The following is a 24,401-nucleotide window of genomic DNA, read 5'->3' on the forward strand; positions in this document are numbered from 1 at the left end:
GGTTCAAGCTTTCATTTAATGCTGCTCTGACTCTTGTGGGATGTTCTGTTGATGAGCAGCAAACTCTAGAAACAAAAGTGTGACAAATAGCCCCAGTCTCCCCTACTATTTCAAAATAGCTTGGATTGTATATTATTCTCTTGCTCTCACAATTAGTTCGTCCAGTCTTATTTGCTTAGAGTGTCCCACATTCATTGACAATCCGCCTTATAAACGTCATAGATCGCATTCACAGTGCGTAAATATCTGCCGCCACCGTCTCTCGGTTCGTGTGCCGGGCGTGGCTGTGTGTCTAGCGTGCCTCGGGGGGGCTCTTCCAGCGGTAGTAGTGTAGTTGCTGCGGGGCTGTTGTGGATGCTCCGTGATGGATGAAGAGTGACAGAACGGGGTTAGCCCCCAGCGGAGTCCATTTTTTCCCTTTACGCAGTCCTATCCGAGGAGAGACCGAAAAGAAAAGCGAGGAAAAGAGTCGCTAGATTGCCACAAGAAGGAGGCAGGCGCATGGAATCGAAGAGTGGCACAATAATCTCTCTCTCCCTCCCTCTCCCTCCCTCTCTCTCTCTCTCCTCCTTTATCTCCGTGTCACTCTCCCCTCGCCACTGTGTGCATCATTTCAGCGGGTTTCACTCGCCGCATTGACGCTACTTCCCGCCGCCGCTGCTGCTGCTCGACCCAACCGAACAAAGTGGGCAGCACATATTTTTGATGCCATTTTCAACATCTGCAGATTGGATGCAACCCTCAGCATGTGGATATCCGCGGATGCACGCAACGCTTCCCGCTAGAGGAGAGGAGCAGGCTGCGGCGCGCGAGTGGGCTTTAAGTTTTTCGGTTGCCTCATCGGAGTTGAGCGCGAGGGGCCGCTTGAAACATGGGTGTAGACTGAAGCAGGAGGCTGCGGGGATGCGCGTATGAGGCTCTAACTCGCTCACATCGCAGAGAAACACACGCGGACCATGCAGCTTTTGCATCTGAGAACGCTGTTTGTCTTTCTAGCGCACTCTCACGTCGCGCTTGCCCTGAGGAGCAATGGAGAAGTGCGCGCGAGGGGAGACGACAGCGTCAGCAGTCACTCCGCCAGAACTTTCCACTGGTCCTCCTCCTCCCGGGAGAGCCATCAGAAGAAGGCACGGGAGCACCACGCCACAGGTGCGGCGGCGGCAATTAGCAAAGCCGCGTCCAACTCCACGCGCCCCTGGGGGAGAGTGAAGGGGACCAGGAGATCCGCGCGCAACAACGGCAACAATAAGCCCATTCTGAATAGGACAGTGACGGGCGTGGAGGACGCGAATGCCGCATCTCATTGGGACCCAGCGCGACAACATAATAACAAGAGGATAAAGTTGAATGGCGGGCTTAGCGGTTCAGCAGGTGGACACTACAATGCGCCTAAGCCCTCGTCAATGGACGCGGGAGAGGAGGAAGGCGACAGGCGTAAAGGCGTCTCTAAAGTAGGGGGACAGAAGAAAGGAGAGCTCAAAAGAGGGAAGACTCGGCAAAACAAAGAGGCAATGGTCTCGGCACAAGCGCACCCCGCGTCCTGGGAGCCCCTGCCCAAACCGGTGGCGCTCACTTCCACCGACATGCCCTTCGATCTGTTCACGCGGAGGACGGACTTCTTCTACACTTTCAGGGGCGAGGAGAACCCGTGGGACGCGACCCCCATGACGCCGCCGAGCTCCCTGGATTTCGTGGATGAAATCAAGAACCCGTTTTGGCCCGTGACGAGCGAGACCTACGGGGCGTACGCGATCACGTGCGTCTCCGGGGTGATTTTCCTCGTGGGCTTGGCGGGGAACATCGCTATCCTGTGCATCGTGTGTCAGAACTACTACATGAAGAGCATATCCAACTCCCTCCTGGCCAATTTGGCGGTGTGGGATTTTGTGCTCATCCTGTTCTGTCTGCCCATGGTGGTTTTCCACGAACTGACCAAGTCCTGGCTCTTGGGGGAATTCACCTGCAAAGTTGTGCCCTACGTGGAGGTAAGGCGAATGTCCTCTCACCTTTGCGCATGCGTAAAAGGGCGTGATTCGGCGTGGCCAAAATATACCGAATGCTATGATGTGTGCTGAGTGCTTTCACCTTTATATTCAATGCTATGTCTATAAGCACACTAGACATCCTTTAGTCTTTGAGGAGCATGGAATGTCATTGTACGCCCCTTCTCCCCCTCTAAAGGGATTATGAGTTTCGGTTTAAAATCCGCTCTGCTCTGTAACAATAGGATGTCACCTCAGTCTGCTATAGACTCTTAGTTTGTTGCTGAAACACTGGAGACACAGCCTCACCTGACCCTCGAGGTATTCTAGTAACTCAACCTGGAGAGACTCAAACAGAGGCAAGAGCAACGATTATAGAAAGATTTATTGGCATTTACGGCGATCAGACCCTGACGGTAGACATCGATATATGGATTAAAGGTAGTATGGATGGGTTGGCGTTAGGGATGTCCCCTTTAGGAGCCTGGACGCTGGTGGTGGTTCTGGGAGAGCGGTGAAGGATGGAGCACGGTGAAGATAGAAGGGGCGGGGAAGGGGTGGAGGTGGGTCGCAGCACACGTGGGAAGCGGGGCTGAGGGCGATGATTGGATGCGAGGAAAGTGTGGCTCTGTGCTGATAAGCAGAGGTGAAGGTGTGAAGGGGCGGGGAAGGGGTGGAGAAGGGGTGGAGGTGGGTCGCAGCACACGTGGGAAGCGGGACTGAAGGCGATGATTGGATGCGAGGAAAGTGTGGCTCTGCGCTGATAGGCTGAGGTGGAGGTGTGAAGGGGCGGGGAAGGGGTCGAGAAGGGGTGGAGGTGGGTCGCAGCACACGTGGGAAGCGGGGCTGCAGGCGATGATTGGATGCGAGGAAAGTGTGGCTCTGCGCTGATAAGCAGAGGTGGAGGTGTGGCCCTTGCAGACGCGATCATTAGGGTAGGCGACGCTTAAATCAGTCTTCCAGGTTGAGTTTGCACATATAGGCTTCACCACACACTCGGCTGTCTTTCTGTAACACTCGCCCTCTCACCCAATTATTGGCACCGCACTGTCCCCGAGCTTCACCGGGTACTGTCCTTCTCACATGGAACGGTATTTAATTAGAGTGATTTTTGAACACTCTACTATCATCTTCCGATAAAATCACGGGGAAACTGACATGATATCACAAAAGAGACATCCAATTATGATCGCAATAAGATTTCAATTGCACAGTATGTCACAATGCACATATAATAGGAGTATGGACTTTTTGATTGAATCCTGAAAGACCACAATGTATTTCAGAGCATGTTTGACCAGGTCTAACTGGTTTTGTAACAAGACCCCATGGAGAGGATATATTTTATTGTCTGCAGAGGATTTATTGTCTAGATTTCTGGATTTTCCTCATTGCGACCATTGACCAAGTTGTGCTTTTGGATTGAATCGTGATTAGTCAAAGGCTTGCGATGCGTGAAGGGACAAAGCTTTTGAGGTGAGCAGTAATATGATCACACCCTTTAGCGATAAAAGCAACAGGAGTGGCCCTATTTCGGTCATTAGTTTGCTATTTTTAACCACTCGCACTCTTTGTATTCCGTATTGAATGTTAGTAATCGTCGGTGTTGTGTTGCCTCATGACAAGATTTAGTAGGAGGTAATCATAAACAATACAATTTCGAGTTAACCCTTAAGACTGAATGAATCACGTTAAACAATATTTTACCTCATTTGTAGAATTTGTATATACTGTACCTTCCGTCTGCGTCACTGGTTTGCATACACACGAGTTCATTCAGTGCAAATGAAGACCTCTGAATGCGTGACCCAAATCCTTCATTTCAAGATGGGTTTTAAGCTTCATGACAAAAGAAGCATGGGTTAAGGCTATGGTACAACACAGCTTTGCCCGGTCAGAAGTTCAAGCCGTATTAATAGTATTTGTGCAAATTAAATAGCAAAAATCTCACAACACGATTGAAAAAGGGGTGTATAGGACAACCTCTCCGTTTGCTGTATGTTGTACATGCACCACTACATTACTTTGGACCATGTTATTTGCTACTGTTGAAGTTCTTCACATTAAAATCACTTTTCTCCATTACTACAGTTCTACGATTATGCTGCCAACAAAAGCCTTGAACAGGATGTCAAAAATATGTAAACATGAATCAAATAAAATGCTAATTTATGTACATCTTTTTTTTTTTTACCATGCCACGCATTTGGCTGTTATAATTTCTCCCTGATGAGTACATATGCTTTAATTATAAAGAGATCAGAGGAATCACACAGCCTCCTAGTGTTACTGGACATGTCCTCAATTCAATCACCACAGGAGATTATTGAATAACCGGAATCACACTGGCCACTGTGGACGCTGTGGAGAAGCATCCTGGAAGATACAGGTGGCCAATATATTCCATAGAAGAGAGAATTGAATTTGTTGTTTGGATAATATGAACAATAGAATAATGTTATGAACCCAAAGCAGTAGGGATGCACCGATACCGATACCACATGCTTGTACTCATACTCGTACTCATTCATGAGGTCCCGATACCAGAAACCGATACCACTTGACGTGCGGCCTGAGGAGAGAAGATAGTAACAAACTGGAGAATTCTTTAGTGAAAATACAATATTCCACATAGAGCTGACTTTATTACAGACGGCGCTCTCTAAATCAGAATCTGTGCTGGATTTAACCAGAGCTTAATGTTGTTAGTTCCTGCAGCGTCTGCAGTGTTTACAAGATACAGGCTAATGATGCTAACTCGCGGCTAGCAGTTTTGGCCATTCTGATGCCGTTTTATGCCCAGGGGTTTATTCATCTGAAAACCTAACCCAGCGACTAAAAAGTCCTCAGAAAATCCAAATTAAATCCAAATTAAAGACATACAGCATGTCCATATTGAGAGCAAATGAGCTGCAGCAGAACAATGAAAACGCTACAGCTACCCGCCAATTTGCTACAAAACATGCGAGAAAATCCACACGGAGCTGAAGTAAAGACGAAAAGAGACCATTTAAGTAACATCTCAATACTATCGTTAAATAAAAATACATAAATGAATAAAGCTCAGGCATTGGGGAGCTTTTGGACATGAGCTTTTCTGTCTATGATGGACAGTGCAATAAAAATAAAAAAAATATTTTGAATGAAAATAAAAATAAATAAATAAATGGCATCAGCACAATTATAATATAACTGCTCTTAAATGTGTCACCTACTTTACTCAAGGAAATGTAAATGAGCAAATTTACTAATTACAAACCATTCTGCTGTGAAAAAAGTAAGAATGTTGAAGAAAATGCCTTGTGCTCGCATCGGTATTCGGTATCGGCGAGTCCTTAAATCCAAGTACTCGTACTCGTATCGGTTTTAGAAAAAGTGGTATCGGTGCATCCCTACAAAGCAGAATATAGAGATCTTTCAAGTCAAATATGTTGGGAGCACTTTCCAAACATCACATTCACCCAAACCATGGCATTTACAGTATATGCACTTAAAAGAAAAGATTGTCTGCAAATCGCTTTAAAAAGCTCTTTATAGATCGGTACCATTTTCCATTGTTCTTAGTTATTAATATCACCTGCCTAATGCTAGCACAGCCCAAGTGTGTGTGTGTGGGTGTGTGTGTTTGTATGTTTGTGTGTAACATAGCCTTGGGGTCCGTGTCTCTGTGGAGCTTTCTCTATAACACACGGATGCACTGATTCGCCCCATAGACTCGCACTCTTCACCAAACCAAAAAAGTCTGCCGCGGAGATAGCTGCGTTTGGCCCCGAATAGACTCGCTTATAAACAGGCTCTTGTGGGAATTTGAACAAACATGCTGCACAAATGTGAGCGGTGGAACGCATAATCAGATTGAGCCATAGATAATGTATTATGTCCACTGAAAATGGAGCCGGCCACAGTGCAGTGGATGTTTTATTTAGGAAGAGGTGCCCAACCAAGCCAACGTAAAAAGAATGTTCATCATTTCTGCATTTTTAAAAGTTGAGTGTAAAGTAGTAAAGCAACTTGATGTAATGGCCGTTACCTTCTATAACAAAGACAACTACAGCATGAGTGGCAACATGAATGTGAAATATATGAAGCCCAGTAACTGTTGGCGTAGAATAACGTGTCAGGGTTAAAATGCAGGGACTGTTGTGGATTGGCAGCACAAGGGATTAGTTCAATAAATTACCTTTGAATTGATAAGATAAGGTAAGGTAATCCTTTACTGATCTCACAATGGAGAAATTCACCTGTTACAATCGGTATTCAATAAGATCACTCAGGTTGTGCAAAACAGACAAGAAATGTGTTAAATAGTAGAAAAATTAGGTATCTTATGTTCAATAAGTAAAAGCAAAAATCTTAAGGGGCGGAATTATAACAATAAGGAAGTAAGAATAAATAAAAATAAGATAGAAATGAGTAGAATATCGAGGTGTAAAGTCACAGTCCTAGTGTCAATAAGTGATGCTGGTATAGGGAGTAAAGTGCAGCTGATACATAGATTATTGCACGTGGTTTTGCAAAGGGGGATTATTGCACATGTTACTTCACAGTCTTGTTGTACAGTCTGACAGCAGATCACCCAAGGTGCAATCGAGCCAGAGTGTGAAAAATGTAGGTAGCAACTGTTGCTATAGTCGTGGTCTAAACCTGTAGTTCCCCAAGTCGGGACCCCCTAGGGCAGGGGTGTCCAAACTTTTTTCATGGGGGGCCGCATACTGAAGCGTACACAGGGTGAAGGGCCATAGATCGGTGGTTAGTGCCGCAAAACCTTTGACTAGCAAAGGTGTAAATTGCGCCCCACACCTTTATTTCTGCTCAAAACCTTCATGCCAGCTCTGTCCCACAGTATAAGGTTAGTTGTTCAGTTAGAATTGTGTGGAATTATTACATTTCAAATAAAAAGGACTATCGCTGATGATGTGTCCTGATTCCGCAAAAAGGCACCAAAAATTTGTCTGAGGGCCGTATTTGGCCCCCGGGCCGCACTTTGGACACCCCTGCCTTAGGGGGTCGCGGGACACTGAAGCGGGTGTCCCAAGATGATCTTGAGACAGTATTTTTTACATTTCTGACATTTAATTTGATGTTTTTTAATTTAAAATGGCATATTTTTGTACAATTAAGCAAAATCTTGTATCCAAACTAACGTCATTAAACCAGATTTTAAATGTTTTGCACCTTAAATTATTATAAAAGCTAATTACATTTTACAGAACAGGGCCCCCGAGTCGTTGGTTGAGTGATTTTGGGGATTGCAAACTGAAAAAGTAAACAACCTCTCAAAGATCTGTAAAAAAAAAAGAGAAAAAAAAACACACAAAAACCTAATTGCTTACAATTAGTCATTTTACCAGCCTGAGTTTAGTAAAAGCACTGACAGACTGAGCAAATCTGTAAACAAGAAGGGAATTATTAATTTGCCACGGATCATTCGCATGTATAACACTGCTCCACGCAATTATTAAAATGGTTTTGTCCCATTAGCCTTAGAGGAAAAAATCAGTTGCGCCTGAAAGTACAAGATGCATTAAGTTGATTAAGTGGGTTTGCTGCCTGGCCTATGTTTATTTTAATCCACTAGAACTGCAACCATACTGTTTTTTTAAGATGGGAGCAAGCCACTTAAGACAACTGGTCATTAGTGGAGCTGTTATAAATCTTTGGAGCACCAGCTCTTTGAAATAGGAAGTGTGCCTGGGGTAGTCTTTATTAATCACTAGCTATAGTAAAACTGTAACTGTGTTTCCTTGTTTTTTTTTAATATGCATTATTAATGTGGAGTTACCTATAGAGTATGACAAAAGCATATAGGAGCCCATGTGCTCTGTGCTTTCTGCTCCCATGCTTTGTGCTCCCTTGAAACATCTGGCCTGCCATGCATAGCCTGCAGTCAGAACTATAGACTGTTCTTGATATGGTACAGTGGGCTTCACAAGACAGAGAGGAGCAAACCACTGAGGCAAGGAAGAAAGGACCAGGGGAGGGAGAGGGAAAGAAGCCACTGGGCAGCATTCAACTATACACAAGAATAATCAGTTTGGTATTTAGATTTTGTATGTGATTAATAGGGCTGTTGAAAAATATCAATCCGCCGATATCACAATATTACGTCGCGCAATTCTAGCATCGATCCAAAAAGCGCCCATATCGATACTTAAACATCTATTTTTGGGGAAATATTCATAGCAGCGTCTTGCTTTAGTCCTGCCCTTTTACTCCTGTTCACTAGATGGCAGCGCATCTCGCATCAGGCCGCTTGAGTAACACTAGAATCTAGAGAGAGATAGAGAAAGACGGGAAGAGCTATGAGACGCTCCGGGGCTCTTTTAAAACTCTTCATTTGGCCTCACTTTGGCTTTTACAGCAAAGACAGAGACCTGGATTATTACGAGAGCCTCCAGCTTTGTGCAGATGTTGCGGAGTTTGTCACCGCTGCGTTCGGAGAGGATTTAGCTTGGTTGTATGGATTTAGCTTCGTGGCATTGTATTACGGAATAAAACGAAGCAGAGGGAAAACTAAATACAGCAGCTCATGTTAAACTTGCACTACTACGACGTTTTTGTGCTACTGCTAGCACAAAAGAGATGAGGCTATAGTCACGGTGATGCCCGTGTTGTCATTATGTCCCTGATCTACAAGTGACACCGTTATGGAGTAGATGAGGTTTTAAATAAACGTCTGGTTTCATCCATAAATGTTATTACTGATCACTAAGGACTCCCAACTATAGAAATACTAGAAAACGTGCATCCCCAGTTTAGTTGGTTTCAGTACTAGGTTTCCAAGAGTCTGTTTTCCATTCAAAGTTACATAATCACCATAAAACACCACAGACACAAGCACATTAGTGAAAAGCATTTAGATAGATAGATAGATAGATAGATAGATAGATAGATAGATAGATAGATAGATAGATAGATAGATAGATAGATAGATAGATAGATAGAAAGAAAGAAAGAAAGAAAGAAAGAAAGAAAGAAAGAAAGAAAGAAAGAAAGAAAGAAAGAAAGAAAGAAAGAAAGAAAGAAAGTATTTGATGCAAATCTAATGAAGGTGGACAGGTTTACTAAATAGTTGTTTTCAGCGTAGTAAAAAATAATCGCTATAATCGTCTTATACTTCAATATCGGGATATATCGTATCGTATCATGACCCGTGTGCCAGGATACGTATCGTATCGCCTGAGACAAGGCGATACACACCCCTAGTGATTAATATCATCCTGACAGAAATTACAGATAATGTAGGTCAGAGAAAGATGTCGTGGGTTTGTGATTTTATTGCATGGATTTCGCCACATTCACATGTAACAAAAAAAAAAAAGAAAAGGCACCAAGAACAACAGTTTGGATGGCGTTGGTGACCTTATAATTCCTAATTCCTAATGCCATTTTGACAATTAACTGCTCATGGTTGCAGATCTGAATGTACAGACACTATAGAGACATTGATTTTTTACACTCAAAGACATTGCTCTATATAAAATACTGTCTCTCCTCTTATGTTTCCATTTCCCATAGAAGTAAAGGTTCAGACCGTAGACTTTAATTCAAGAATATATGAGATGTACTACTATTACAAGCAGAGCCTCCTTGTTAGCATGCCCACTCAGTTAGCATACGCACACTGCTCACTGCTGTTTATGGTCCAGATGGGTGGGATGGCCCTCTGATCACTGCCCACAGCCCTCTCTCTCTCGCTCTCTCTCGTTCCTTGCCTCTCTCCTTCTCTGCATCAGCTATCTCTGATTAGAAGTGAGCCCCCAGGGACCCGCTAAAGCACAGTTACAGCACTCCGCTAATACTCGCCAAAACAATGCACAGTCACATGGAGGTACAGCCACAGCCAGGCAGAGATGTCATGCCCCGTCTTAGGCAAATGAGAGTTAATTGCAAGATATGTAAATTGCGGAGTGTAATTAACAGTTGCATAATAAGTTACGGATGGTCCATTCATCCTGCTTTTTACACTTACTTATGCAGAAGTTTTGAATAATGTGGGCAAGATCGAGCACTTATAGGTATCAACAGTCAGTATGGAAAAGAACAGAACATCTTGTAGCCTCAGGATCAAGCCTTAAAGCAGCGCTAACTAACTTGTTTACCTTAATAAATCCTTTCCGTAGTCCCTCTAGGGGTAATACAAGTGTTAATGGGATGATTGGGGGTCTTTCATCTCCCCCTGGTGTCTCTGGCCAGAAAACCACAATTTCAACTTTGCTTCGAGGCCCCAATACACTAATAGAATCACGAGGAAGAAGCTAACAGGCTAACGGGCAAAGCTAACTGCGGGCTAGCGCCACTTAAACAGTATTTACAGGCAAGTTTGAGTGAAAGAAATGATCTCCATTGTGTAACTGGATGTTCAATATCCCTCTCTCCCTTATGTGTCTTTTCTGTCAGCGTAGTATTTAATGGCCTCTAGGGGCATGAGTTACTTAGTTCTGCTTTAAGATTATTTGATGGACAATTAACACATTTTCTTGTTTGACCATTTCTCCATGTTGATGCGGTTATGTCCGAAACATCAAATAGCTGTAAATGATACTTGTTGCATTTGTCTGGATGGGTTGACTTGGACACTTAAAGGAATAGGCCACCGTTTTTATATACTAAGATATGTTCTTACCTCACTTTAGTCGAGTTAATATATCCCCGTCTGGTCATTGTCCGCGCGCTCTGTCACGCAAACGGAGCACATACGCAGCCTCTCCCATATGTGACATAGCTCCGAAAAAGCTCACGATAGAAGCTACCAAGCTCTTCCACGTGTTCCCTATTTAAATAAAGTTACGTGAAGTGTTTTCATGCGAAGTATATTTACACAGAAATGTAACGTGTCGATTTTATAAGCAAATAAAAAGGGGGACTATATTGTGAGGCGTAATGATACGAGGAGCACAGCGTCCGCGTAGTAACTCCTAAAGACTTCCCCCCGCTCACTTCCGTCAATAACCTTTAGGAGTTACTGCGCGGACGTTTTACTCCTCGTATCATTACGCCTCACAATATAGTCCCCCTTTTTATTTGCTTATAAAATCGACACGTTACATTTCTGTGTAAATATACTTCGCATGAAAACACTTCACGTAACTTTATTTAAATAGGGAACACGTGGAAGAGCTTGGTAGCTTCTATCGTGAGCTTTTTCGGAGCTATGTCACATATGGGAGAGGCTGCGTATGTGCTCCGTTTGCGTGACAGAGCGCGCGGACAATGACCAGACGGGGATATATTAATTCGACTAAAGTGAGGTAAGAACATATCTTAGTATATAAAAACGGTGGCCTATTCCTTTAATGGTTCAGTGACTTATTCACCCAATGTTAGTTTGTTAATTTATTTTCTTCGGTCATTATGAACATTTAAATCACATGTCACATGTTTTCCAAAGATCTTAGACATTATACAATAAGAAAACACATACATTAAGAATTTAATCTAAATGATGCCTGACCGAAGGGGTTTAGGCTGAAGCCAAGACTTATTTTGCCTAACCCCTTTTACAACTGTGACTCTGTGTCCAAAGATGACACATTATACACTTTCTTTAATACCAACGATGGTAACGCTTTAGCACAAAACTTAAACTTCAACAAACAAAAATTATGCTATGTATCCTCGATCGACTTCTCTTCTAATGGTCTTCATTCAAGTGTTCTATACTTCTCTATCATGTTTAACTTATACATTTTCTTAAATGCTTTAATAGTTTTGGAGCCCTTAAGTTGAATAGATAAACCGTTCCATAGATCAAAGCCTTTAACTGATAAACACCTCCTCTTAGTATTACTGTGCGCCATAGGTTTCTGTAGCAGATCAGTTCCTCTGAGGTTGTATCTAGATTCTCTAGTTTGAAACATCTCCTGTAAACACTGAGGGAGCATGAGATTGTGAGCTTTGTACATCACAACTGCTGTGTAAACATCAACAAGATCATGCAATTTTAAGATATTTAGTCTGATAAAAAGGGGATTTGTTGGAGCCAAGTATTCTGCATGGCTGATCACTCTAACTGCTTTCTTTTGCAATAAAAAGATAGGTTGTATGTTAGTTTTATAGGTATTCCCCCATATTTCCACACAATAGCTAAGGTATGGAAGGATGAGGGAATTGTACAGTATATATAACGCATTTTGATTCACAGAGGTTTTAATTTTACATAGTATGGCAATCATTTTAGAAATTTTAGTCTTTAGTGTATTTATGTCAGGTCAGCTCCCTAACACTTCAACATAAAGTAGCCTATACCTTTGTTATTCTATTATACATTTTGCCACAATCTGTTGTAAAAAAATAAAATAATAATAGACAGACTGATAGATAGAGAGAAAGACACACACACAGAGAGAGAGAGAGTTAGCTATATTTGTAAGTTTCAAAAACCCCAAAGGCACATTGCACTGAAAGTCACTACAGTTTTAGCTAACTCCATAGGGCTCAATGATATAGAGCAGCCCTTTACAGCAGCCAGCATGTTAATTTCCATCTGACTGCAATGTTTAATGTCCAGGAGAAGTGTGCCATGGGTCAGGATATAATTAAATGGAGCATACATTTAGTGTGTGTGGGAAATACTGCCCCAGACAGACTGAAATACTGAGGCCAAAAGCATTTCGGTTGACTGCCACAAACAAGCAATAAGCTACTTTACAATGATGTTTTGTGCCTTTCACCAAGACATAGAGAGATAGTTGTTCAGGTTACTTTTATGCATATTGTTCCACATGTGCAATTCTCAAGGCTTATTAAGACAATTTTGCATCTGGAAGAGAAACCAGCCTATTCTGCGTGAAAACTCGCAGCACATCGCCCGGTGATTTGCTGTGGGGGAACCGTTGAAGACCAGTAAAATTGGCACCTTTCTTTTGAAGTTGTTGAGAGGCATGCATTATTGAGAGAAATTGTCGGGAGCAGTGGTGGTGAAATGGAAAGAAACTGGAAGGAGCAGTGGATGAAGCAAATTGAGGAAGACGCCGAGAGCCTCATTGTGTCGCTGAACTCCTCGCAAAATATGACGGGGGCGGATTGGAGCATGTTTCTTGAAGCACAGTATAGGCACATCCCTTGGCCTATTACATCGAGCTCCAGTGTGGGTGAAGACACTCTTTAGGCCTGCATTACCTGATTATTGCCCCTTGATCGGGTTGTTCCCCCGCCTTAAGCTGAAAAAATGGTAACCAGTGTTAAGGTAAAATGGGAAGAAGAGTTCCATAATAACTGAAAATGAATGGGAACAGATTTGTGCAGGGGTCCATAAAACTGCGAGTTTCTTATTTTGGAAAATAATTATGAGACACTTCTTGACTCCAGAAAGTAGGGCTGCTCGATTATTGAAAAAATAATAATCACGATTATTTTTGTCATAATTGAAATCCCGATTATTCAAACGATTATTTGTTGCCTTTAAAAAAATCCATCAAAAAAGTGACAAAAATCCAGCAGAAAAGTGACAAATATCCATCAAAAAAAAGACAAAAATCCAGCTAAAAAGTGACAAAAATCCATAAAAAAGTGACAAAAATCCATCAAAAAAGTGACAAAAATCCATCAAAAAAGTGACAAAAATCCATCAAAAAAGTGACAAAAATCCACCAAAAAATGACAAAAATTCAGCAAAAAAAGACAAAAATCCAGCAAAAAAGTGACAAAAATCCAGCAAAAAATGACAAAAAACATCAAAAAAGGACAAAAATCCAGCAAAAAAGTGACAAAAATCCAGCAAAAAAGTGACAAAAATCCAGCAAAAAAGTGACAAAAATCCAGCAAAAAAATGACAAAAATCCAGCAAAAAAGTGACAAAAATCCAGCAAAAAAAAGACAAAAATCCATAAAAAAAGACAAAAATCCATTCAAAAAAGTGACAAAAATCCATTCAAAAAAGTGACAAAAATCCATAAAAAAAAAGACAAAAATCTATTAAAAAAAGACAAAAAATCCATCAAAAAAGTGACAAAAATCCATCAAAAAAGTGACAAAAATCCATCAAAAAAATGACAAAAATCCATTAACAAAAAGACAAAAATCCAGCAAAAAAGTGACAAAAATCCAGCAAAAAAATGTATTTAAAAAAAAAAATATTAAAAAAAAAATTTTTGATCGATTTTTTTGCGATTATGCTAATTTTGTAATCGTTTACTGTTGTAATCGAAATCGTAATCGAATTTCGAAAATGCAAATTACACACACATTTTCTATACTTGTAAAATAATACAGCCTTACTGGAAAGAAGTATTTCAAATTGTTGAAGCGATACTGGGAAAGAAACTTGACTTAAAATCAGAAAATATTATATTAGGAAAAACCCCAATTAATATAAAGTCAGATGAAAAATATATCTTTCAAAATCTTAGAATCACAGCTCTAAAGATCATAACAAAGGAATGGAAAAAAAGTAATCCACTGGATATTAAAAAATGGATAAAATATTACACAAGAAGTAAAACTAAATGAGAAGATAACTCACAAAATAAGGAACATGGGCCATGAGTTTGACAAAAAATGGTTTATAAAAGAAATGGAAAGTACATAAAGACTGTGGATTGGCGTTGATTATGCAGTGGATGTTGGAAAAAAAAATAAGAATAAGAAAAATAACCTTTTTATACAAATGTATCAGCTAAAGGACATCTAAAAACAATCATTTAGTGTCCGGCGTAGTAAGTTTACACGCATGGGTCGAGTGTGTGCGTGGGCATGTGCTGCCCCAAATAAAATAAACAAATATAATGCGCCGCAGAATTAATGCTGACTGATGTAATGATGAATTAAGGCCATTTATATTATATATATCATGTATATTCTGCAAAAACGGCAACTGTAAACGAATGTATACGAGACAAACTCAACTCTCCCCTCCTCGCTATATACTTTATTACTGTTTTTCTGTTTTGTTTTTTTTCTCATTTTTGTATGTTTGTTTCTTTTACATTTGTGTGCATGTTTTTGTATATTAGTCACGGTATATGGTTTATATTTCTTTTGAAAAAAATGAAAAAATAAAGTAATAAAAAAATAAAGGCTCATGGTTAAGAGTGTCTGGCTAGAGGATTTTGATGAAGTAAACCAGGAACCTTCCTCTGGGCATGGCTTATTTACCACGCCTTCTGCGGAGCCATAATGTTGCTCTTCAATCTCTCACTAGCGATCTTAAAATGGCTCATTTGCTTGTAAATCACGTCTTTCTCACACAATCGTTTCTGCGCAGCTTAAAACAGGCTGATGTCACACTTTTCACAAAACAACATGACCTGTCGCACACCGCACACACACACACACACAGACAGACAGACACAGCCTCGGAGATGCTTCCTCCATCACTCCCCTCTCTCTCTCCCATGGGTGCACAAAGGCCAGCTGTTAGATGGATGGTGGCTGTCACACGTGCGCCGTCTTTGGTGAGAATTATGGTCTGGAGGAGTCAGCGCTGCTCCGCACACTCACACTTAACCTACATAGTAAAACTCAGCAGCTCAAGTCGCCTTTGTCTGTGCTGGGTTCGATGCTGCGATCTTTGTTGTCTTTGTGTGCGTACGGTTTAGTAAGGCTCGAGTGTTTTTGTGTTGGGAGATCTGGCTAATTTTGGTCGTTGGTGATTTGAGGAGATCTGTAAAATGGGGAGTGATTAGTTTTTAATGGCATGTGCTTTAAAAACAGGACTTTATTTGCCTGGCTGCTTTTTGTAGCTGTTCAAAAGCAGGACCATCAGGGACTTTGCAAACAGCCAATTAAATGTGAAAAAGTTTTATATTGATCCAAACACAGAGCATGTTGTCACAGCACCAAATAAATGCACTGAACAATAATGTCATCTATCAAAAGTTTTTTTCGTCCCGTTCCAATTGTTCTTTGATTGATAAAGCTGTCACACATATTTTTTGAATTCTCCAATGTTTAAAATCTGAACCGAGTTGCTAATGACTCCTTGTATCCTTTAGAATTTGTGGCACAAATGACGTAGACATTGTCTCCACTATTCTGGCCGATCATTTCCTTGTGTATAAAGTGCCCTGCATGCCGTTCACGTCATATCTCTCAAAGCCTAAAGTTAAGCATTTATTATTATAGTAAATGATTCAATCATAGAAATATATAATAATATCGATCGACCGATGTGGGGATTACAGATTGAAATTAGCATAGTGCTAAATCTGGTGCAGCCATCTTTTTAATGTAACTGCACACTGTCCTTTCAATTACACTATTATCATTACAGTTAGCATGTATTTTGATTGGCCGATGCCGGTATAAACCACTGATATTTTTGGCTAAATTTTAGATGCTTCTAAATGTGTCAGTGTTGAACTGTGACAGTAGGGGGCTCTGATTCATGTTTAGTAGGTTCTTAAGAGGGAGCTTGTTTGAAAGACAAACATTTCTAGATTCCAAAACCAAAAAAGTCTCTATCTCTTATGGGTCCAAAATTATATGCAAAAGTTTAAAAACTAAAATATGTAAAGTAGGTCTACAAACAATTTTCACTGCAAAGTTTCTCCGCTCCCCTGAGGCCGTGGAAGTTGTGGGAGGGCTCATTATGAAGCTCCTTCTAGCGCCGAAAACGGGAAGTCTCTATCACTTTCGGTTCTGGAGATATCGGCCTTTTTATCGGCTGAATTTGGCCGTGATTGATAATCCTAATATCGGCCGATAATAAAGGTCGCCCGATATATTGGTCGGGCCCTAGTTAGTCTGCATGTCAATCATGCTCACTGGGAATTTGAAGAAATCTCCCCTGATCCCAGCCTAAACATCTTTGTAAAGAATTGGAAAAGTGTGTATTCTGGTTGGCCTGGCTCGGTCTTTATACTTGGAAAACACATATTCACATCTGAGTCAGTCACTGCATTTGACTCAGATGAGCTGTATGTTTCAGCAGAATGGATACTGCTCAAATAAACTAAACTAAACTAAACTAAACTAAACTAAACTGCATGATAGGCCCTTTACAAAGGCACCTTAATTCCACCTTGCACAAACCCATAAGTTAGTGTATTTTTAACAGGACATGATCCAGACATATGAGTTCCTGTCACTTTCCCCCAGAGTGCCAGTCCTGAAAAGTGCATAAATGGAAAAGGTTGAGCCAGGAAGAGCACCTGGTCAAATCTATGACAATTCATCAGTGCCTGACATTATGTCTAGACTTTCAGACACCTTCTACCACAATAGCTACTCTATTAGCATCTCCTGGTAGCTTGGCCCATGAACACTGAAAGAAGTGCTTGTCACAGCGAGGCCACACAGGCTCCACCAGGGCCAATTAGAAGACAATTAATAATACAAGACTGCGGTGCCACCGGCTCGATGGATCTTTAATCAGGAAGGTAATGGAGTGTTATTAAAAAAAAGTGCACTGGGGGAAAACATGTCTCCTACCTTCTGAGCAGACAGACACTGCCAACAAAACGTGTTATAGATGGGACAGCTTTGAAAGGGACTTTACTAAGTTTAAGAATGTTAAAATGAAGTATTTTCCTCCCAATACATGTTTCAGCCATGTCCTAATGAGCTCAGACCTGTTCACCACAACTGCCTCTAAAATCCTGCACTGTCAGTTAGCTGCAGTTACAGAAGATGCAGTTACGCGTAAGACCTGAGGTGGCAGTAGTGAGTATAAAATGACCAACTTGCATCTCGTCCCCTTAAGTTGATAAATGCGATTAATGTTCGGGATATGTCTTTTATCAATCACCTCTATTATTAGAAAGAGCCTCAACTAAAGATTACAACAATCCAGCTGGTGGATTATGACATGTTAAAAACATTATGTAAATACTTCACAGGAGGATACTTTATGTTCATTAAGTTGTTGTTGTTGTTTTTTAACGAGGTTAAAAATAAAATGAAAATTGATTTCAACAGATTTTTGTAGATTGGGTGATTTTTGTTTTTTCCTGCATCAAATAAAGATCAGCTGTTAGCCTCAAGGCAACACATATATCTTTACAAACACAGAAGTACCATCTCGTGAAGTATTACATGTTTTGACAAGTTGTTCTAAGTCACATAATTGAAATATTTTGAGACTCTGCTAATTCCCAACAGGAACAAAGTGGGACAAGAAACACAGTGTTCTCTGGGACCTCCAGTTATTGTGTATAGAACATTAGCTACAATGTGCAAATATACAATCAGGCAATAAAGATGATTGGACTAAAATCCAATCACTGTAACATTCTCAAAACGCATAAACTGCTAAACTCTTAAAACTTTCATTTGGTCTGTCTGCCTAAAGGTCCCAAAACTGTGGAATTCAATACTCACAGAAGTTAAGACAATATCTGAGTTTCGAATGTTCGCTTCTGAGATAATGTCTTGACTGAACAAATATTTATTTTTAATTATTTATTTGACAGGGACAATGTGCATCAATTAACATTTCTGTAAATGCACCGGAACGAGGCAAAAGGCTGTTTTTCATCTGTAGTCCCTGGACAGATGTAAATAGTCTCCCTCAAAGCTGTACTCATTTATAAATAGTGTGTGTGTGTAATTGAAAAAGTTTTTTATACATGTTGTATTACTCTATTGTAAATTGAGTAGGACGGCCCAACCTCTTTATGCATCACATCCCCTGCAAACCTGACTGTGTCGATTTAAACGTCCCTGAAAAATAATTGAATTCGAAACAATGAATACGTTGAACCTATTGATGAGGAGGAAATAATCAGCAGGAAATCAGCATTTGACATAATGGCTAAAGATATGATGTGTTGAAAATGGAATCTGTTGTTGGGTGTTCCAGATCTTATAAAAAGAACAACCGGTGTGAGGACGATGGATAGAACATAACATCCAATTTATATTATTGTCGACATTTTTGCCATTACAAATACAACACAGGCTCCCTATCAGATAAAGCTGTCTAAAGGGGGTGCCCTTGGTTATCTATAAGCAGACAGCTGCATGTGGATTTAATATTTTGAGGAAGCCTTACCTCAAAAACTTCGGAGGTTCTTTGAAGGGAGGCGATTTAGACCAAAATCTCTCCAGCTGCACACTTGGAGATAACCAGGAAATCCTTTGACCTCAAGATGAACTTAATTAATCTCTTACAAGACAACTTCTATAAATCACACTTATTATTCCTCCTCTTTGGATCCACTCTAGATATTATTAAATAAATAAAAAAATGGGAGGGATTTAAGTAGCCGCTTCGGAGTTGCTTTCTCTTATCAAACAACTCCTAGATGTAAAACCCCGCCCCGCAGACAGACCCTACACGTCTCTCTCTCTCATCTTTCTGTTGTACAAAGCTTCACTTGTTGGCCCGGCCCTTTGCCCCAGCAACGCGGAGATCAAAGCTGGCGGTGGAGCTCCTCTGTGACAACCCGTGCAGCCACATCCCAGGCCTGTTGTTCCAGCCATGAAATATTCACTACGTCTCCGCACCTGCCCCAGCGCCTTCACTCGCACGGGCCGCGAGTGACACATCGGCGGCCCCATGTGTTAAACGGGGAAAGTGGGTCATACGTGCGGCGTGATGTTTTATAATCACAGTTTAAACCATTCGAAACCTGGAACAGCGCTGATGCATTGTCGGTTGTTGCTGTAGACTTTTCTTCCGCGTCTGAAAGGTGTAAATGCAAAGTCACGCATTTGAATAATTGTAATGTGTTGAAGGGATTATGTCTGCGTGAAGGAAGACGGGGTCGCACTCGCAGCTAACTTCCTCCTTCTGTCTATTTGAGGATGGAAGAAATTCAGCAAATAATTGTTATTTTTATTCGAATTTTAAGCTACTGACAAGAAGTGGCTCACTCATTTCCCATGTTGTGTCATCACTCCATTTCCTGGTCCAATGGAACTTCAGCCCTATTCACAATAATGGGATTGGGCTGATTTTAACCTGCTGGAGAGCTGACTACAAGGATTATTTTTAATCTGATCGAAAAGAAGTATTACATTTATTCTGGATTTACTAATGCTTTTCTAACATTAAAGGGGCTAGATGCAAGTTTGCCATTTTTTACTCACTACAGCCACCTCAGGTCAGACGTGTAACTGCACCTTCCATATTAAGCTTGTGCATGACGGCACTTCGGACCCGAATTAACACCTTTTTGAGTGACAGTGCAGGATTTTAGAGGCAGTTGTGGTGAACAGGTCTGGGCTCATTCTACATATTAGGACATGGCTGAACATGTAGGGGGAGAAAAATACTTAGTTCTAACATTTTAAAACTCTGTATCCCTTTAATTATCAAATTATTTTGTCCATACCAATGACTGCTTGTAGCAGAGATTCACGACAACGATGCTGGGGGCCGCCATTGCTGTAGTTCCTCCATATAGTGGCGGCAGAACAAGCTAGTTTTACATTGCATAGCATTGGACTTGGACAACTGTAAAGCCTGGTGCCTATTTTTTAAATATTGCTCCTCTGACAATGCTGGGTTAGGCACAATTGAAAGGACCAGGCTTGGTTTTCATAAGAATTTTTTTAGAAATCTTGTATACTAAGGAGGGCCGGACTGTCTTGTGTGTGATGTCACCCTTAAAGGGACTAGATGGAAGTTGACATTTTTATACTCACTATCGCCACCTCAGGTCTAATGTGTAACAGCACTTTCTGTATCAAGCTCGAGCATGACGGTGCTCTTGGACCCGAATTAACAACTTTTTGAGTAACTCAGTATAGTCCCTTTAACAAACATATTGACATAACATGGTCGGCACTTGCCTGTCCTTAGCCATCCGTAAACTCCGGTCAATTATAATTGCCCTGCATGTACGTCTGGGCCTGATGTCAGTGGCCGCGTTACATCAGTTGACTTTCTACCTACCATTCAGCGAGCAGGGAGGCGGGGGTTGTAGGTGACGTCAAGCATTTGCTCTGATTTGCAGGTTGTTGTTTGTCAATGGCGGCGGATACGAAAGTAATGGAAGCTCTTCAATCCGTCCTGGGATCCCAAGAGTTATGAAGAGCTCGCTTAAAGCAGTACTAAGTAACTCTTCCCCCTAGAGGCCATAAGCGCAACTGCAGGTGTAGTAGCAAGTTACGATTTTTTAATTTATTAATTGTCTTGGAGAGTAAATACTACGCTGACAGGAAAGGCGAAGGGAGAGAGGGTTACTGTGCATCCAATTATACAACGGAAATATTTTTTTTCACTCAAACTTGGCTGTAAATACTGTTTAAAGTGACGTTAGCCCGCAGTTAGCTTTGCCCGTTAGCATGTTAGCTTCTTCTTCGTGATTACATTAGTGTGTATTGCTTTCTCCGGACCGGTGGCAGTCAAGTTGCAAACATGGTTTTCTGGCCAGAGACACCAGGGGGAGATGAAAGACCCTCCATTCATCCCATAAACACTTGTATTACCCCCACAGGGACTACGGAAAGGATTTATTAAGGTAAATAAGTTACTTAGTACTGCTTTAACTCACTCAGGCGCATTACATAAGTCACGACCAAACGCTAGCGAAAATCAGATCCAATCGTTTCAAAGGAGTTCACCCCTCCCACCTGATAACGGAGCTCAATTGAGAAAGTACAGACACTTATACTTAACAAAGTAAGGGTATGGTAAAGCCAAGCCAGGTCGGCAACAGTTGCTTCTATTGGTGCGTTCATATGGTCCTCGGGAACTCGGGCGAACAACTTCCCCAGTTCGCACAACTTGGGTCAAAACGAGCTTCCTGACTGCCGCACCTCTCGCGAGTGAAATGCCTGATATCAACGTTAAATGATTATTATTTTTTTTACGTTTAGCTTTTGAGACGCTAACCACACATTTAAATGAATAGCTCAGCTAAGCACTAATCAAAGACCGTTTTTATTTGATGACATCAAAATCCCCACATTCCCACATAAAACCACATGAACACAAACCAACTGGGGCCAATGACGTCACATCAGGGGAAAACGAGCTCCCCAGTCCACATGAACGCACCAAAACTATGTCACTTCCTGTCAGTGTCCAATAAGGAAGTGTAACTATATCACAAAAATGGTCAAACTAAAGAAAGTTGGGTCCTTTTTTTAGTAAAATCAGTCAAATAAACATAATTGATTTTTTTTATGTTTTAGCAAAATTTGTGTCCAGTGTGTGGATATGGCTGGCCATGCAAGACGTTAGTAAACTTGACAATGTTTTGCTTTTCGACATTTGAATATTCCAAATCAAGCATTGTTAAAAGAAAGGAAACAAACATGCACCACACGATACTATACTGACAGACATTTTGCGGAGGAAGTTCTTTTTACTTTGTACTCGTTCACAAGCAGATGTCTTTTGTTCCACTGCTGAAATAATCTGATACTTTGATGGTAAAGTTTTGGAGGCTGTTTCTTGGCAGGCTGTCATCCTGCGAAAGGTTTAGAGTAACTATCAAACATCCATCAAGCCATAATGTGATCCTGTCTGATCCTGAGAAATGCTGCTTCCCCCGAGACCCCAAAAGTTTTTTTCCGTGTCTGCTTTTATGAGCTACGACACTGTCAAATAAACGCAAATTAGGTACGTGGCTGACACCGTTTCTCTGAGTAGGTTAGTGTAAGAAAGAAAACCGTGAATGAATAAACTTTTGATCGCTCATCCCAACTGTAGTAATGTACAAATCAGCGATGCTTTCGATACCAGTGACTAAAACATCAGAAACATATTGAGATACCTACCTAGTAAACAATGGTTAGAGTCCGATACCAGAGTTTTCAGGCATGACTATTTTTTTTTTTTTGCATTATTGTCACTTTTTTGACTTTTTTTAAAATTGAATTTTGTCAATTTTTTTGTTGCCCTTTTGTGGCTTTTTTCTTACATTTTCATCACACATTTTTGTCCCTCTATCCTCTCCTCTAGCTTTTTTTTTTGTCACTTTTTGTCGCTCTTTTGTTGCGTTTTCATCCTCGTTTTCATCTCATTTCCGTTGACACTTTTTTCAAGAAGGTTTTAGTTTTGGGTAAAGCCAAAAGACTGGAGAAAACATTACTTTTACCACGTAAATCTAGGTGAATATGGGCATACTGCATATCATTGGAAAGCAAAGAACCTGGAGAATTCAATCGCTGAGTTAGTTTCAAACTCCACAAAAGTATTTTTGATCGCCGCACACAATGCCGCGGTTAGCATCAGTATGCTGAAGCTAGCTAACGAAAACTAATCAAGGCTGGTACAGAAACTAAGAAATACCTATAGTAGGCCTCTTAAAATAGCCACTGCTGAAGCCAAGTGTTTCTATTTTAGAAATATGTTAGATCAGTTCTAGCATGTTTGTCACGATCAAATCACTACACTCGAGTTGACTTTATTGATCGTAAAATGTAAGTAAAGAGTCAATTTCGGGCTGGGCGATATATAGATATTTAAGATATACCTTTATAGATATACATTTTTAAATGAGGTGTGGAATTAGACCATATCGCATATATCGGGATATTTCAAAATCAGATAAGTTAACAAAAAGAAACTTTTTTTTTTTTTTTAAGTTTATCTTATTCTTAAACTGAGCTCTTTAAATTCTGCCCTATTGTACTTTCTTGGCTATTTTTATTTAAATGTGCACCAGCTTTGTCACACAGTGTTTATGTTTACATTTTATAGTGAGTTTTCAATAAAACTGCTCATATTTGACTTTGACTTAACATTTCCTTTCACAGCTCACTTTGCAGAATATGTTTCTCACTTTGCAGAAAACATATCGGGATATAAATCGTATATCGATATTCAACCAAATATTCAACCAAAATATATCGGGATATGACTTTTGGTCGAGATCGCCCAGCCCTAAGTCAATTTCATTTTTCACTCAGAGAAAGAAACTTTTTAGAAAGTGGTATCGGTAAATATCGGATATCGGCAGATACTTAACACCCGGTATCGTTAGCGAAAAAGCGGGATCGGTGCATCTCTAGTTTAACCCCAAAAGCGTTTTGGCGAAGAAGTAGCAGGAAGCATCTCTTTGACACTGACAATCAGAACACAGTCACGCAATTGAATAAACATTACAGATTAAAACCTACAACCCAAGGATCAGTTTTGCTTCAGTCAAGAATTCTGGGCATGTCATACAACCATAATAATAAGTGCATGTCTGTCAGCCTCCATTCAAGTCCTACATTCTCTGTGATAGTCTCCTGTCACTCATTGACCCCTCAGGAAAAAAGACTAAAAGACGAGTGATTAAAGTGGGATATTCCACACAGGCTCCGCTAACACAATTACAGACAGAGCTCTACACTGTGGCACCATGTCATGACTCACCGGGATCATTGTTAACAGCTAGGGTCAGGGAGCCCGTTAGCCATTTGTCTGGCCCATATTTTCCAAATGGTCAGCCATCATTAGCCTGGTTAGCTGCTTCCTGTATGATATAAGGTCACTGAGCATGAGCTAGCATCTCTGCGTATCTATGTATTCATCTCCATCCGTCCATGCGGGCTAAATGTGATTGGGGCTCTCAAACCTGATTCGCCGGGGCCATC

At 41.0% G+C, this 24,401-nt stretch overlaps 1 protein-coding gene across 1 annotated transcript in view; it reads left to right on the forward strand.

The window, feature by feature from the left end:
• Positions 1-303: 303 nt before the first annotated feature.
• The window catches only part of gpr37b (G protein-coupled receptor 37b), a 29,010-nt gene continuing 4,912 nt past the window's right edge, over positions 304-24,401 (forward strand). Inside the window, exon 1 of the mRNA XM_079552451.1 lies at positions 304-1,985. Coding sequence (XP_079408577.1) covers positions 957-1,985 — 1,029 coding nt within the window. The 5' untranslated portion in view covers positions 304-956. The remainder of the gene's footprint in view (positions 1,986-24,401) is intronic.

This window comes from Gobius niger (assembly GCF_951799975.1).
Source record: "Gobius niger genome assembly, chromosome: 2".
NCBI lineage: Eukaryota > Metazoa > Chordata > Actinopteri > Gobiiformes > Gobiidae > Gobius > Gobius niger.